The sequence below is a fragment of the Schistocerca cancellata genome, chromosome 2, assembly GCF_023864275.1.
Source record: "Schistocerca cancellata isolate TAMUIC-IGC-003103 chromosome 2, iqSchCanc2.1, whole genome shotgun sequence".
NCBI classification, from domain to species: Eukaryota; Metazoa; Arthropoda; class Insecta; order Orthoptera; family Acrididae; genus Schistocerca; species Schistocerca cancellata.
Genome location: NC_064627.1, coordinates 975,215,087 through 975,232,706, shown reverse-complemented (window position 1 = coordinate 975,232,706; position 17,620 = coordinate 975,215,087). Strand labels below are relative to the sequence as shown.

Below are 17,620 nucleotides of genomic sequence, written 5' to 3'. Positions count from 1 at the left end.
CGCTGAGGGCACGTCACAAAGTAAGGAGAACACACAGAATGATTCAGCTGCCCATACCAACCCCATATGAGACAACAGTGTTGTTGGAAATTTCGCTTTGGAGCGGCGAAGCGCGTTGTCAAACTATCGCAGATTAATTGGTGGAGTAAACCAAGACATCTTATACCTAATGTACAAATTTTGTTTATGAAGCTATTTTAGCGCATTAACGCAGCGAGTCAGATATTAATCTTTTTATAGAGTTATATACAGGAAGCCGGCCGGTGTGGCCGTGCGGTCTGGGCGCTTCAGTCTGGAACCGCGTGACCGCTCCGGTCGCAGGTTCGAATCCTGCCTCGGGCATGGATGTGTGTGATGTCCTTAGGTTAGTTAGGTTTAAGTAGTTCTATGTTCTAGGGGACTGATGACCACAGAAGTTAAGTCCCATAGTGCTCAGAACCATTTGAACCTTTTTTTATATACAGGAAACTTTCTCTTCCACACTTCTCATTTTGATATCACCTGTTACTTTCGTGCCGGCGGTGAAACAGATTGTATAAGGCAACTTTTCTGAACCATTTGCGAAAGATAAAGTACTATAAATAAAATAAACTTACAGAGACATCCAAAACGTGAATGACTTCACCGCTAATTACACAAAGAATGATCGGAGACGCTTGGATAAGTACGGCAGAAGTACGACACATCTCGGTCCTAAAATACGTCTACACCTGCATATATACTCCGCTAGCCACCAAGCAGTGTGTGGCGGAGGGCACAATTCGAGCCAAAGTCATATTCCCCCCCCCCCCCCCCCTCCTGTTCCACTCGCGGATCGCACGAGGGAAAAACGATTGTCTGAACGCCTCAGTCTCTAATTTCCCTTATCTTTGAATGGTGTTCATAGCTCGATTTGAAAGTTGGTGGTAATAATATATGCTCTACATCCTCGGCGAAGATCGTATTTCGGAATTTAGTGAGCAGCCCCTTCCGTTTAGCGCGCCGTCTATCTGCAAGTGTATTCCCGTGCAACTCACGGTCAATCTTCACTTGTACGTCTTTTTGGCAGTACGATTCCGTTTACCCAAAGCTCTGAGAGGAAACTGATATCGATTACACGGCTGTCGTCTGTCTGGGTCCAATTCCTGATACTGACGTAGTGCAGATCCCACAAAACGACATCGGTAGGGGCAGCTGAACCACCCCGCATAAGCAGAGCAGAGATGAATGGGGAATCAGTCAAGTGAGGTACGAACCCTAATGAGTAAATCCACTGGCATAAGACAGATAAGCGATTTTGATAAAGGGTAGGTTGTTATGGCCCGGCGCCTGAGAATGAGCACCTGATAAACGACGAAGCTGGTTGACTGTTCACGTGCTGCTGCCGTAAGCATTTACAGAAAGGGACGATTAAACCACTAGTACGTGGCAAGGTGTTGGCTGTGCGTGTCTCGTCACATATCGTGGAGGTCAGGGGCTTGCCCGCTCTGTGAAGCAGGATAGGCTTTTTTTTTTGCCAGATCTGGCGACAGAGTACAGCCCTGGTGCAGGCACAATTCTTTCTGAGCACACTGTTGTTGAGCCCGGGACTCCACAGCACACAACCGCTGCATGTTCCCAAGCTGACCCAACGAAATCGTCAATTATGGTTGCAGTGGGCACTGTTTCACGAGAATGGACCATAAATCAATGAAAACTTGCTGCCTGGTCGGATGAACTGAATTTCTGATTACACTGGATGAATGGTCATACCCAATACACTGCCATCCTCTGAGCATAGGCCTACGCTCGAAACATCCACCTCGCCACGGACACAAATCGGTGGGGGCAATGCGGTGCTGTGGGGGCAGTGACCTGCGATTCCATGAGATTTGTGACAGTTATCGAAAGCACAATGACGAATGTGGACTACGTGAGATTTTTTTTTATTTTTTAAATTAGTTATATGTGCTGACTTCAATATAATTAAGTATATGACGGTGCAAGAAAAAGAATGTTGGTAGATACCCTAAATTCATATGATCTGATGCAGACTGTTTTTTCCAGCTAGGGTGCAGGGGAACAGTAGCACAGCCATAGACAATATTTTTATTCGTTCTTCATTACTAGATGGGCAATCTGTTAGTAAAAGCGTGAATGGCCTTTCAGACCATGATGCACAAATTTTAACACTAACAAGTTAATCCAACATCAGTAGAGAGTTTTTTAAACCTTTTCAAGGAACAATAGTAGCAGGATGTTTATAGTGCCAATAACATAGATGATAAATACAACGCTTTCCTTAATATATTTCTTATGCTCTTTGAGAGTTGTTTTCCATTAGAGTGTTCTAAACGGGGTACTAGCAGTATTAGGCAGCCAGGGTGGCTGACTAGTGGGAATTATATCAAAACGTTAGAAGTAGTCACAATCAACCTACAGTAGGCCATTACAAACAGTATTGTAAGGTGCTTAAAAATGGCCGGCCGGAGTGGCCGAGCGGTTCTAGGCGCTCCAGTCTGGAACCGAGCGACCGCTACTGTCGCAGGCTCGAATCCTGCCTCGGGCATGGATGTGTGTGATGTCCTTAGTTAGGTTTAAGTAGTTCTAAGTTCTAGGGGACTGATGACCTCAGAAGTTAAGTCCCATAGTGCTGAGAGCCATTTTTTGGTTAAAAATGTTATTAGGAAGGCAAAGAGTATGTGGTATGCAAATAGAATAGCTAATTCTCTTGTATCTCGCCTGGAAGACGACGTGTGGGTCTGCTCCTGGAAACTGAAAGGTTGGCCGAATGAAGGAAGCGAGTAGGAGGAGGTGAGGTAAAACACGTCGGTACTGCTAGTAAAGTAAAAGTGGTTTTACTATAGTATAAACATATGCTAACATATTACATAACTTTGGGTGATGAGCACGTAGGTGTGCAGTCAAAGTCCAGATAAGAGAGTCTCAATAGCAAGCTATGGTTCTCGGGCGTCTGCTCTTCACGAACTGGGCGAAAGTGGAGCAGCGCTCGTAGAGCTGCACGGCGTCGGCTAGAGGGCGCTGTGGTCTGCGGAGATTTTCCGCTCTCGTAGTGGCACTGTCGATACCACAGCCCTCCCACTGAAACGGCGCACCGTCGTTGAGTAGGTCTTCCGACGGAAGGTGGTGGCGCAAGTGAGGGTGCGAACAGCGGAATTGCGGGGGCGTGCCGCCCACCCGCGTCCCCGAATTGCTCGCGAGAGGGCGAGGTAAACGACCCATTGAAAACCTGCATAGGACACGCACGGCCACTGGGTATGCTCGGATGAGGAGGCGGAGCAACAACCTCCGTGGGCGACGGCGGTGGCGTGACGGCAGCCTCAGCGAGAGAACCGTTCCGATGCCGTGAGAAGATGCATCGACAGCCAAAACAACTGGTTTGGAGAGATCGAAAGGAATCAAACTGCGATCACTCGACAAAGCAGATTTGAGCTTGTGAAAAGCAGAGTCACATTCCGAAGACCGAACAAAACGAACGTTCTTACGCCTAAGGTGATGCAAAGGCGCTGCAATCTGCGCTGCATTTGGTATAGCCGCGCGAGATTAGCAGAGCGGTCTGGTGCGCTGCAGTCATAGACTGTGCGGCTGGTCCCGGCGGAGTTAGAGTCCTCCCTCGGGCATGGGTGTGTGTAACAATTTGTCCAAATATAATGGACTGTTGAGCTCCGTGGCCGTGGATAATGATATTTCATTGTAAAAATACAGCAACCAGCCACTTTTTAATGCGTTTTATTTATGCCAATATGCATTTCAAGTTTGCACCCATCTCCAGCTGGCAAATTACATGGATCTTCAGTAACTACAGTAGTACAATCTCGACAGCAGTTTGGATGCTGCAGCAGGCCTGTGCAAAAGCAACGATTCCAATCATTTACTTCAATTTCGCGAGTTTAAAGTTACGCACTATCAGTTGTTCATTTTACTTACATTCTCCTCTCCTTGTTTTTTCTTGGCTTTTCTTCTTTCTTGCAACAACACAAACACTTTTTATCACGTATTTTACACATGCGCACTGCGTTATCCGTTGTATAAATGTGTTATGTTAGTTTATTATCTTCAATACTACAAAAAAAATTGTATACATTGTACTTAGAATACTTCTGTCACCCAAGTCAATGTTTAGAAAACAGTAGCTTATCTTATAACCTCAAAACTTTCGAAAAATATAACTCTGTCCATAGATAAACCGTTTGTATGTAAACAAAAAACTGTCAGTCGACAACATGGCGGATAACGCAGTGCGCCTGTGTAAAATACGTGATAAAAAGTGTTTGTGTTGTTGCAAGAAAGAAGAAAAGTCAAGAAAAAAAAAACAAGGAGAGGAGAATGTTAGTAAAATGAACAACTGATAGTGCGTAACTTTAAACTCGCGAAATTGAAGTAAATGATTGGAATCGTTGCTTTTGCACAGGCCTGCTGCAGCATCCAAACTGCTGTGGAGATTGTACTAGTGTAGTAACTGAAGATCCATGTAATTTGCCAGCTGAAGATGGGTGCAAACCCGAAATGCATATTGGCATTAATAAAACGCATTAAAAAGTGGCTGGTTGCTGTATTTTTACTATGAAATGGGTGTGTGTGTTTGCCCATAGGATAATTTAGGTCAAATAGTGTGTAAGCTTAGGGACTGATGACCTTAGCAGTTAAGTCCCATAAGATTTCACACACATTTGATTTTTTTTTGTTTTTTTTTTTGCATTTGGTATAAACTGAACATAATATGTAGTTTTGCGCAACACAGACTGAAGTTCTTTCAAGTTCGTGGGTGCTGGCAAGTCTAATCACGCGGAGATGTGACGGCGAGGGTTGGATACCCTGTCCGTTAATCATATGTCCTAAATACCGAACCTCAGTTTGAAAAAATTTGCACTTGGCTGTTACACTTGCTGTGGACGTCTTCCACCCTGCATGAAACTGTCCTTTCGGAGCATTGCGCCGTGTCTTGCAGTCGGTACAAATTCACGTTCCAGTACCTGTCTGTATTTGTCCGCTGTGACAAGTCCCTCAATGGAAATGGGCCCAATAATGCGTTGTGTACTGCCAGCGCACCAGACAGTGACTTTTTTGCTGATGAGGTTGAGCAGCAGCTTTAACGCGTGGATTGACAGAACCCCAGTGATGTCACTTCTGTTAGTTGACAGACCCACGGAGATGGAAGTGTATCTTATCACTAAGCCTCATCTGATCCGTATCGGCTATTCTATTTTCAAATGCCTCAATCACCTGGTTTCCAAAAGAATATCGCCACTTCACATCCATCTCCTTCAGAGGTTGGAGCTGTTGAATTTTGTGACGGAAAAGGTGAAGTTTTTCTTTCATTATCCTCTGGAGAGTGCTATGTACTACTTTGTACAAAACGGTAAGGACAGGTGCAGCAGCTGTTGCCATAGGGAATCTGGACAGGAGCAGAAATTATTAGTCAACAAGTAATACAGCAAACAGAAGTTTTACTTAACATGTAGCTTTCTCCAGGCGTTGAGAAGAAACATTACAAAACAACAAACAGCAATGAAGTCCAGCTACAACACGAAGTAAACTAAAAAGTGTCACGCAGTTTGTGGCTCCCCTTACTAATGCACGAATGAACTATCGAAAGATGACAGAGGCTGAGGATTGTCTAAAACTGTTTCTGCGACTGGGCGTACAGCTGCCACCGGCCATCCTATAACGCGGAGGCGGAGGGCATTCGTAGTCGGAGCCATTGAAGGCCAGTCAGCGCGCGTCATTGGATCCGCTAGGTCCGCACGCGGCCGATATCGGCGTCTGTCGGAAACGTGTGTTTCCGTTACAAGCTGTGAGACGCCGGTGGGGGTCGTATCGATCTATGATACTACAGAGAGACAATCGTGACATTCTCAGTCGTTGTCCTGCATGTCTTGCTGATGCAGTGGGCTCCCCACTGAATCAGGTTTGCACTCTTTCTACATTCTTCAGGGTTACACCTGAGGTCGGTCGTTCTGACTGGCCTTTCGTGGAATCATGTAGGGATTCGGTCTTTTCAAAACATTTCATCAATCTGTTAAAAGATAGAGAAAACATCACACAAAATCTGTATGAGAGGATGCTTAAATTTTGTCATCACAATTTGACGAGAATTCTGTGCTGTAATCTCATCGAGAAATGGTCACTCCAGACTGTGCTGTTCTTGGACTAGATGTGCTGTTGAGTACACGCCTCATCACATCGATACATCCAGAATTTGAGTAAGATGTCTTTACGATCAACAAATGCTGTTACAGTGTTAGTGCATCCATTCTGAAAATTGAATTGGGGCATCGGTGAGAGAGGTATAGAATTTTCAGAGCTACAGAAAAATTATATCACAAGGGAAATCATTTACGGCGCACATTAAAACCACAGGAGACAAATACTTTCTAACGTCTATTTTGCGCCACCCTGTAATTTGTAGGGACGTGGAATGGCAGTGAATCTACAAAAGGGACTGCTTAGAAAGCACTTGTATGCCCCATCTTAGAATATTGTTCGAGTGCGTGGGATCTATATCAAACAGGACTAACAGGGTTCATTAAACGCATACAAACATGGCGGCACGAATGGACATGGGTTTGTTTTACGCATCGCTTCCGTAAAGACTGCAAATGCGAGATTAGACTAACTATAAGCGGACACAAAGATATTTAAGCAGTCGTTGTATTGCTCTCCATGCGCTATTGATATGGGAAGAAACCGCAACGTGTGATGCAATGCTTGGCCAAGGCCACCACAGACGGTGGTGATGCTGATCGGCCCGCATCTCGTGGTCGTGCGGTAGCGTTCTCGCTTCCCACGCCCGGGTTTCCGGGTTCGATTCCCGGCGGGGTCAGGGATTTTCTCTGCCTCGTGATGGCTGGGTGTTGTGTGATGTCCTTAGGTTAGTTAGGTTTAAGTAGTTCTAAGTTCTAGGGGACTGATGACCTAAGATGTTAAGTCCCATAGTGCTCAGAGCCATTTGAACCATTTTTTTTATGCTGATCGGCAAGTCCAAATCTTGCAACATGCGCTTTCCATTTTTTCGACAAGCTTAAAGACATTTTCCAACGGTGAGGACATTCACACAGCGGTTCTCGTATGGCTTCGTGGCCCGGGATTGAACGATTCGTAGAACGTTCCAACTGCTGTTTATAGAAACTGGTCGACTACACTGAAGAACAATGTCCTGTATCTATATGACTTTGAAGTGTAGTGCGGCATTCAACAAGAAGTTACTTGGCCTGGCATAACAATGTGTAACCTACTTTTTGAAGTCCCGTTATATGTTATATGTAGTTGTAGACGTACACTTGACAACGAGAGAACACACTCAGAGACCGAATGACTTCGAAGGGCATCGGCCTACTATCCTTCTATAATGTGCTCATCATAAGAATAAACCTGACGTAAACATAACACCATCTATTCTTCAGCGTTTGTTTGAATGTCATTGGATTTCGTTTCACAGTGGAGCGGAAGCCAAGCTGTGTCCAGTACAATCAAGTACGATCATTAAGTATACGTTTTGTGCTGTGTTACACCCACACAGGCTGAGCGATAATGCGGGCGCATCTAACTTGGATAACACGGGCCAGCCAGCTGCTCCAACTAACCCGCAATGGCGTGAGCAGTTAAGATGTACAAAGAGACGAGCAGACAAATAATAATGCTTCGAATGTCATTAAATTTTTAAAGAGAATGAAATAATATTCGGCAGAACTCCAGACTACCTCACGCTTCTTAGGTGACCAGACGGAAAGCATAAAATGAGATCCTTCTCACCTAACATAGTATTATAATCACAAGCAAGAGTGGTGAACATTCCTAACTTAACACAAGAGTAATTTTTCTATGCGTGATGCAAAAGCACACTGCAGGGGTTTCACAGTGTTGTTGAATACTGAACCCACTGAAGGTGTTAATTACAGTCAGTCGTCTGGTAATCTCTTAGCTCATTCCTTATCGAATCCGAGAAGAGCATTTCAGTTCTGGAACTGTGATCTGCTACGTTAGTAACGAGTCGATCGACAACGCAATCCACGAAGCCATCCAGGCGCTGCATTTTCTCCTCTTCTTTAACGAGGTGACATTCTATAACTCTCCACCATTTGGCGGTGACATGTGAAAAAGCTGGTTGTGTTAGTTCCAGTACGTCTGTCAGCTTAACAGTCTTGTTATATCACGCGACAGATCCCTTAACTTGGCTCCAGGTCAGTTCTGTTGGGTTCATATTTTTATGGACAGGGGCAAATGTAAAAATTATGCATTTATATGGTGCGTTCGTAGTTGTGAAAATGATTGTTTTTCATGTTTCTATGACAGTTATCACTCTGGTTCGTGTGAAACTACATCTGTGGTATAAAACAATGGACATGTCCAAATAGGGAGTATTTGGTTTTTCACTTTTATCCTAAAAAATTAAATTATGTTTTCTTAATTTAAGTAATATTTATTAACAATCTTTCATTAAACATAGATAATTAAGAATTTATAATCGAAATGAAAACAGGAATTTCACGTGCAATATGAAATTAGAAACAAGAAGACGTCTATTATTATAACAAATGATAATGAATTTTACAATTACGAGTTGTGTGTATTCAAATTGAATGGAAGAAAGGATAATTAAGGTGAGACTTTAACAAGCAAGTGACGTACAGCACGAGATTATCGGTCTAATCCGCTACCGATTACGCTATACATCCATTACGTAGTAGTATTTCGCTACTGATTCCGCTATACATCCACTACATTTACATTAAACAACTGCATCAAATAAATTGACCCGGGAAATTTCAGAGCCGATTTTCTGTAAATTTATGAAAAAAATTAAGAACAACCTTTATCTCGGTTCTTTTTAACAGTGCCGACGCGCGTGTTTCACTACGGAGCAGTAAGCACCTTCAGTATTTTCATACTGGGTATTAACACCGCCACGACAAAGCCTAATAGCACAGAGACTCCGACCGTACACGATTTCTGAACAAAAAACCTACATAGCTAAAGCGTGATTAAGAAAAACGTTGATGGTTGTTAATATATGAGAATATCTTAAATTTTCATTTGACGAAACTTGGTAATAAGATATCAAATACATAAGAAGGACCTGCTTCCAAGAGCTTAACAACATCAGTGTACGTGTGCTATGGCTTCTGACCAATCATTCACGTCTGTGTTCGTTTACGTCAGGTTTATGTTTATGATGAACGGAATATACACTCCTGGAAATTGAAATAAGAACACCGTGAATTCATTGTCCCAGGAACGGGAAACTTTATTGACACATTCCTGGGGTCAGATACGTCACATGATCACATTGACAGAACCACAGGCACATAGACACAGGCAACAGAGCATGAACAATGTCGGCACTAGTACAGTGTATATCCACCTTTCGCAGCAATGCAGGCTGCTATTCTCCCATGGAGACGATCGTAGAGATGCTGGATGTAGTCCTGTGCAACGGCTTGCCATGCCATTTCCACCTGGCGCCTCAGTTGGACCAGCGTTCGTGCTGGACGTGCAGACCGCGTGAGACGACGCTTCATCCAGTCCCAAACATGCTCAATGGGGGACAGATCCGGAGATCTTGCTGGCCAGGGTAGTTGACTTACACCTTCTAGAGCACGTTGGGTGGCACGGGATACATGCGGACGTGCATTGTCCTGTTGGAACAGCAAGTTCCCTTGCCGGTCTAGGAATGGTAGAACGATGGGTTCGATGACGGTTTGGATGTACCGTGCACTATTCAGTGTCCCCTCGACGATAACCAGTGGTGTACGGCCAGTGTAGGAGATCGCTCCCCACACCATGGTGCCGGGTGTTGGCCCTGTGTGCCTCGGTCGTATGCAGCCCTGATTGTGGCGCTCACCTGCGCGGCGCCAAACACGCATACGACCATCATTGGCACCAAGGCAGAAGCGACTCTCATCGCTGAAGACGATACGTCTCCATTCGTCCCTCCATTCACGCCTGTCGCGACACCACTGGAGGCGGGCTGCACGATGTTGGGGCGTGAGCGGAAGACGGCCTAACGGTGTGCGGGACCGTAGCCCAGCTTCATGGAGACGGTTGCGAATGGTCCTCGCCGATACCCCAGGAGCAACAGTGTCCCTAATTTGCTGGGAAGTGGCGGTGCGGTCCCCTACGGCACTGCGTAGGATCCTACGGTCTTGGCGTGCATCCGTGCGTCGCTGCGGTCCGGTCCCAGGTTGACGGGCACGTGCACCTTCCGCCGACCACTGGCGACAACATTGATGTACTGTGGAGACCTCACGCCCCACGTGTTGAGCAATTCGGCGGTACGTCCACCCGGCCTCCCGCACGCCCACTATACACCCTCACTCAAAGTCCGTCAACTGCACATACGGTTCACGTCCACGCTGTCGCGGCATGCTACCAGTGTTAAAGACTGCGATGGAGCTCCGTATGCCACGGCAAACTGGCTGACACTGACGGCGGCGGTGCACAAATGCTGCGCAGCTAGCGCCATTCGACGGCCAACACCGCGGTTCCTGGTGTGTCCGCTGTGCCGTGCGTGTGATCATTGCTTGTACAGCCCTCTCGCAGTGTCCGGAGCAAGTATGGTGGGTCTGACACACCGGTGTCAATGTGTTCTTTTTTCCATTTCCAGGAGTGTATTTCGCTACTGATTCCGCTATACATCCACTACATTTATATTAAACAACTGCATCAAATAAATTGACCCGGGCAATTTCAGAGCCCATTTTCTGTAAATTTATGAAAAAAATTAAGAACAACCTTTATCTCGGTTCTTTTTAACAGTGCCGACGCGCGTGTTTCACTACGGAGCAGTAAGCACCTTCAGTGTTTTCATACTGGGTATTAACACCGCCACAACAAAGCCTAATAGCACAGAGACTCCGACCGTACACGATTTCTGAACAAAAAACCTACATAGCTAAAGCGTGATTAAGAAAAACGTTGATGGTTGTTAATATATGAGAATATCTTAAATTTTCATTTGACGAAACTTGGTAATAAGATATCAAATACATAAGAAGGACCTGCTTCCAAGAGCTTAACAACATCAGTGTACGTGTGCTATGGCTTCTGACCAATCATTCACGTCTGTGTTCGTTTACGTCAGGTTTATGTTTATGATGAACGGAATATAGTCAGGGAGTACTAAACGGCAATTCCTGCGAAAGAGTTTGCTCATATGTTGGTTCCATTTGCAAAAAAAATTACACTTTGTGATCAAAAGTATCCGGACACCTGGCTGAAAATGACTTACTAGTTCGTGGCGCCTTCTGTCGCTAATGCTGGAATTCAGTATGGGGGACTGATGACCATAGATGTTAAGTCCCATAGTGCTCAGAGCCAGCCAATTCAGTATGGTGTTGGCGCAGCCTTAGCCTTGATGACAGCTTCCACTCTCGTTCAGTCAAGTGCTAGAATGTTTCTTGGGAATGGCAGCCCATTCTTCGCGGAGTGCCGCACTGTGGTGAGGTATCGATGTCGGGCGGTGAGGCCTGACACGAAGTCGGTGTTCCACAACGTCCCAAAGGTGTTCTATAGGACTCAGGTCAGGACTCTGTGCAGGCCAGTCCATTACAGGGATGTTATTGTCGTGTAACCACTCCGCCACAGGCCGTGCATTATGAACAGGCGCTCGATCGTGTTGAAAGATGCAATCACCATCCCCGAATTGCTTAACAGTGGGAAGCAAGAAAGTGCTTAAAATATCATTGGAGACCTGTGCTATGATAGTTCCACCCAAAACAACAAGGGGTGCAAGGCGCCTCCATGAAAAACACGATCACACCATAACACCACCGCCTCCGAATTTTACTATTGGCACTACACACGCTGGCAGATGACGTTCACCGGGCAATCGCCATACCCACACCCTGCCACCGGATCGCCACATTGTGTACCGTGATTCGTCACTCCACACAACGTTTTCCCAATGTCGTGTAACCACTCCGCCACAGGCCGTGCATTATGAACAGGCGCTCGATGGTTGTTGAAAGATGCAATCACCATCCCCGAATTGCTTCAACAGTGGGAAGCAAGAAGGTGCTTAAAATATCATTGCAGACCTGTGCTGTGATAGTTCCACGCAAAACAACAAGGGGTGCAAGGCGCCTCCATGAAAAACACGATCACACCATAACACCACCGCCTCCGAATTTTACTATTGGCACTACACACGCTGGCAGATGACGTTCACCGGGCATTCGCCATACCCACACCCTGCCACCGGATCGCCACATTGTGTACCGTGATTCGTCACTCCACACAACGTTTTCCCACAGTTCAATCGTCCAATGTTTACGCTCCTTACACCAAGCGAGGCGTCGTCTGGCATTTACCGGCGTGATGTGTGGCTTATGAGCAGCCGCTCGACCATGAAATCCAAGTTTTCTCACCTCCCGTCCAACTGTCGCAGTACTTGCAGTGGATCCTGATGCTGTTTAGAATTCTTGTGTGATGGTCTGGATAGATGTCTGCCTATTACACATTACGACCCTCTTCAACCGTCAGCGTTCTCTTTCAGTCAACAGACGAGGTCGTCCTGTACGCTTTTGTGCTGTACTCGTCCCTTCACGTTTCAACTTCATTATCACATCGGAAACAGTGGACCCAGGGATGTTTAGGAGTGTGGAAATCTCGCGTACAGACGTATGACACAAGTGACACCCAAACACCTGACCACGTTCGAAGTCCGCGAGTTCCGCGGAGCGCCCTATTCTGCTCTCTCTCACGATGTCTAATGACTACTGAGCTCGCTGATATGGATTACCTGGCAATCTGTGGTAGCACAATGTACCTAACAAGAAAAACGTATGTTATTGGGGGCGTCCGGATACTTTTGATCACATAGTGTACGTTCAAATGTCATGGCGAAGGATCCGTTTCTGAGTTGGCCGGATCGTTACAGCGCCCAAAAATAGGGAATTTTGTTTATACATAACAGGTCTGCAAGCTGAGAGTTTCCCTGAATTCGGAGAATAGTGATTCCATTCGTAATAGATATACTTGAGCAGGAAAACATACATAAGTCGTGGCGGTGGCCAGGTGACATAACAGCTGCGTTACGATCACAGTCATCTTCTGCGTTCGTGGAATCGAATCCCATAAGTTGCACAGATCTTTTACTCTTTCGCAAGACAGTAAAAAATTTCGCAGAATTTGAAATTAAACAAATTTGTTTGTGTGTGAACGAGAAAGGTGATTTGCGTACGTGCCTACTAATTTTGACGTCAAGTGTTTGATCCTCAATGTAGACTGTATGTTTTTTGTATTTCTTCTATGTTTTTGTCATAAAATATGAAATCTTTACTGCTGTGATGTACTTGAACACATTTATATCTTGCATGGAGTGTAGACTTTTAAGGAAGTGAAACGTGAGCGACATACAGATCAGACCAGAACAGAATAGAATCTTTTCAAATGTTGTGCTGCTGAAGGCTGCTGTAGATTAAAAGGGCAGATGGCATAACTAATGAGAAGGGGAGAAAAGAAACGTATGCAGAATATTATTAAAAGGAGGGAGCGGTTGGAAGGTCACATAATGTTGCACAAAGGAATAATCAATTTGGTAATTGAGGTAAGTGTGGGTGGAAAAAAATTGTAGAGGGAGACCAAGACTTGATACAGTAATCAGATACAAATGAATGCAGGTTGCACTATTTGAGTGAGATAGACTAGAGAAGGGAGCTGCTTCATAACAGTCTGTGGATTGGTGACCATAACAACAACATCTAACTTGCATATTAACTGGTAAGTTTCGAACAGGCCAAACTCGAAAAGAAAATCTTCGTCTGCAACAGCGTTTTTACTTAAGCCGTGTTACGCGTTCTACCGTACAGTCTGCTTAAGTATCATCTTGTTTGACACGTAGTTATTTGAATTATCATTTTGTATACAATTTTCCTCGATTATGGAAATTAGTCTCTGACAAAACCCCACTAAAGGTCGAGGCTTGTTCGTACGTTTTACAGAGACGAAGCTAGTGTTTCCACCATACGTATTACGTGCATTTCTCTTGCAGGCGGGCTGGGTCAGCTAGGCACCGAGCTGGCCAAGTTCCTGAGGAGCAAGTACGGCGCGGAGAACGTCATCCTCTCCGACATCATAAAGGCCAGCGACGAGGTCGCCAAATGCGGTGAGTCCACAAGCAGTCTCGAAACTGCCTCTGCTTACATTGTTAGAAAAAAAATCCTTAAAATACGCGGCGTACATGCCATATCAATACAAAAAAGTAATCAGGTCACTTCATTTAATACGAGGGCTGATCAATAAAGACTGAGACTGATTTTTTTTTTTTTCGAAGATGTTCATGACTTCATTCTGATGTTTACATGATATTTTTCAAAATACTCCTCTCCTACTTGAATGTGTTTTCATAGTGTCTCTGCCAATGTTCGAGCACATGGTGCAGGCTATTCTTTCTCAGGTTCTCGAGAACTGCCTCACTTTTCTTGAGCGCTGCTTCAGAGTTCTCAAATCGAATGCCCCGAAGATTTGCCTTTAGTGATGGTGTAGGGAAGCAGCCTACTCACGCCGTATAAAATTCACATCAGTCTTTCCATTGTGTGCCAGCCAGTCCACTGTAACTAGCTCTGACGTCATAAATGTTGCGCAATACTTTAAAAATCAAGTAAATAACCTGAAACGTTTCTAGCATGTCAGGAGTAATACTAAATCAATATGTGTTGAATATCAGTTCAATAACTTTAACCATTTTCGAAATTTGGATGTTTTTCTGTAAAAATCATTGGCGCAACAGAAAAGAGCTAGAAACTTAAAAATTTATATTTAGATTCCTTTCTCATAATAATTTAGTAGAAACAGTATTCTGGATCTCACAAATTAAAATTTTAGTTGAAATTCATGATTTTCTGGTTTTTGTCTTAAAAATTAAGGAAGCAAGATAGATTAAGTAGGCGAATAAATAAGGCTAGGATGTTTAAATATAAGCAGAAGGGAGATCCGCTATAATCATCAAGATGTGAGAAGTTTCAATTCAATAACTATAAAACTATAGTGATAGCGTATCTCCAAAGGGCAAGTTCAGAGCTCGTCTACTGCATGTAGTGTCATTAAATTAATTCTCTCGCCCAAAATATTTGACTTAGCCACGTCAGACTTTTATTATGATTACTTACCTGTGTGCTGATTGCACATTTAAATTGAGAGCTTCATCGGCCATCAGCAAAGGAAGCAATGATTTATTCAATAACATAAAGTGGTGCATTACTAGCCCAGCGGCTAGTCGGGAGAGCCGATTTGTTCAGGCGTTCCCTTAGCCGTCCGCACCGCGGCTTTATATATAAGAACGCTGCGCTAGAGAATAAGGCCCCAGTTCTCTCCAGACGCTGATTAGCACACCATCTGTGCTGGGAAACGCGTCGCATCGGTATCATTGCTATAAACAGCCTCGGATGCCATATTAAGTTACTCGGGATACGCGTAACCATGAAATCGTTTTCGAGTGAAGTGCTAATTCTGGGATGACTTTAATGATCTATCTTCAGTTTGCGTATGTCGTATTTTCACGTGCCGCTGCGGGACAAACATTCTACCATTATTTAGCGTGGCGTTTGATGAACATTATCATCAAATTATGGCGAGCATTCACTTAAACCTTTAATTTGAACAGTTATAGTTGCATCAGCGCATTAAACTCTGAACTGCTCTGGCTGTTGGTTTGTGTGGATACTTTTTTGGTCTGTGACTTTCAGAATATAGTGAACATTTTAGAGAGAATCGTTTTTGATTATGAATCCCAGACAATCTCCTAATTCCTCAGAGCTATAAGCTGTAGTTATAAGTGTATTTCTCAGATGAAGTGGGCACTAGGAATTCTAATTACAGGCTTCACGTTTTGCTAATCACTTTCTGGTTGCCAATATTGTAGTTAGAGAGCCAGTGTTGAGAACGGCAAACAACAGCATTAAATAAATAAATAATAGGAAACATTTTATGTAACAATAATTCCACCCGCCGCCCCACATATGTTGCTAATCGGCCGGGAAATGCAACTTTTCTACATTACAAACCAAACATTATATAACAACAATTATTCCACCCGCCGCCCCACATATGTTGCTAATCGGCCGAGAAAAACAAAACATTTTATAACAACAATTATTCCACCCGCCGCCCCCTCACCGATTGACTCCATTTGCACAGCGTTTTGTTCGCGAATCAATAGACGTGACATCCAACGGGCACAACACGGATCATACAGCGTTGATCATGCGCAGTCGTAAAGACACTGCCATATAAAATATTTCTCAGCACTTCCCTGAGTTTACGTAGCGTTATCCGCCGATCCTCAAGGACAATCATAACAGTTTTGTTGGTGTTGACTTCAGTCACAGTTGTTTTTGTTGTGGTCTTCAGTCCAGAGACTGGTTTGATGCATCTCTCGATGCTACTCTACCCTGTGGAAGCTTCTTCATCTCCCAGTACCTACTGCAGCCTACGTCCTTCTGAATCTGCTTAGTGTATTCATCTCTTGGTCTCCCTCTACGATTTTTACCCTCCACGCTGCCCTCAAATGCTAAATTTGTGATCCCTTGATGCCTCAGAACATGTCCTACCAACCGATCCCTTCTTCTAGTCAAGTTGTGCCACAAACTCCTCTTCTCCCCAATTCTATTCAATACCTCCTCATTAGTTATGTGATCTACCCATCTAATCTTCAGCATTCTTCTGTAGCACCACATTTCGAAAGCTTCTATTCTCTTCTTGTCCAAACTATTTATCGTCCATGTTTCACTTCCATACATGGCTACACTCCATACAAATACTTTCAGAAACGACTTCCTGACACCTAAATCAATACTTGATGTTAACAATTTTCTCTTCTTCAGAAACGCTTTCCTTGCTATTGCCAGTCTACATTTTATATCCTCTCTACTTCGACCATCATCAGTTATTTTGCTCCCCAAATAGCAAAACTCCTTTACTACTTCAAGTGTCTCATTTCCTAATCTTATTCCCTCAGCATCACCCGATTTAATTCGACTACATTCCATTATCCTCGTTTTGCTTCTGTTAATGTTCATCTTATACCCTCCTTTCAAGACACTGTCCATTCCGTTCAATTGCTCTTCCAAGTCCCTTGCTGTCTCTGATAGAATTACAATGTCATCGGCGAACCTCAAAGTTTTTATTTCTTCTCCATGGATTTTAATACCTACTCCGAACTTTTCTTTTGTTTTCTTTACTGCTTGCTCAATATACAGATTGAATAGCATCGGGGAGAGTCTACAACCCTGTCTGACTTCCTTCCCAACCACTGCTTCCCTTTCATGTCCCTTGACTCATAACTGCCATCTGGTTTCTGTACAAATTGTAAATAGCCTTTCGCTCCATTTATTTTACCCCTGCCACCTACAGAATTTGAAAGAGAGTTTTCCAGTCAACATTGTCAAAAGCTTTCTCTAAGTCTACAAATGCTAGAAACGTAGGTTTGCCTTTCTCTAAGTCTACAAATGCTAGAAACGTAGGTTTGCCTTTCTCTAAGTCTACAAATGCTAGAAACGTAGGTTTGCCTTTCTCTAAGTCTACAAATGCTAGAAACGTAGGTTTGCCTTTCTCTAAGTCTACAAATGCTAGAAACGTAGGTTTGCCTTGCTAGAAACGTAGGTTTGCCTTGCTAGAAACGTAGGTTTGCCTTGCTAGAAACGTA

The 17,620-nt window shown here is 44.2% G+C and overlaps 1 protein-coding gene across 1 annotated transcript in view; it reads left to right on the top strand.

Moving 5' to 3' along the window:
• The window catches only part of LOC126162950 (L-threonine 3-dehydrogenase, mitochondrial), a 273,596-nt gene that overhangs the window by 98,888 nt on the left and 157,088 nt on the right, over positions 1-17,620 (top strand). Inside the window, exon 3 of the mRNA XM_049919785.1 lies at positions 13,970-14,083. Within this exon, the coding sequence (XP_049775742.1) occupies positions 13,970-14,083 (114 nt within the window). The remainder of the gene's footprint in view (positions 1-13,969; positions 14,084-17,620) is intronic.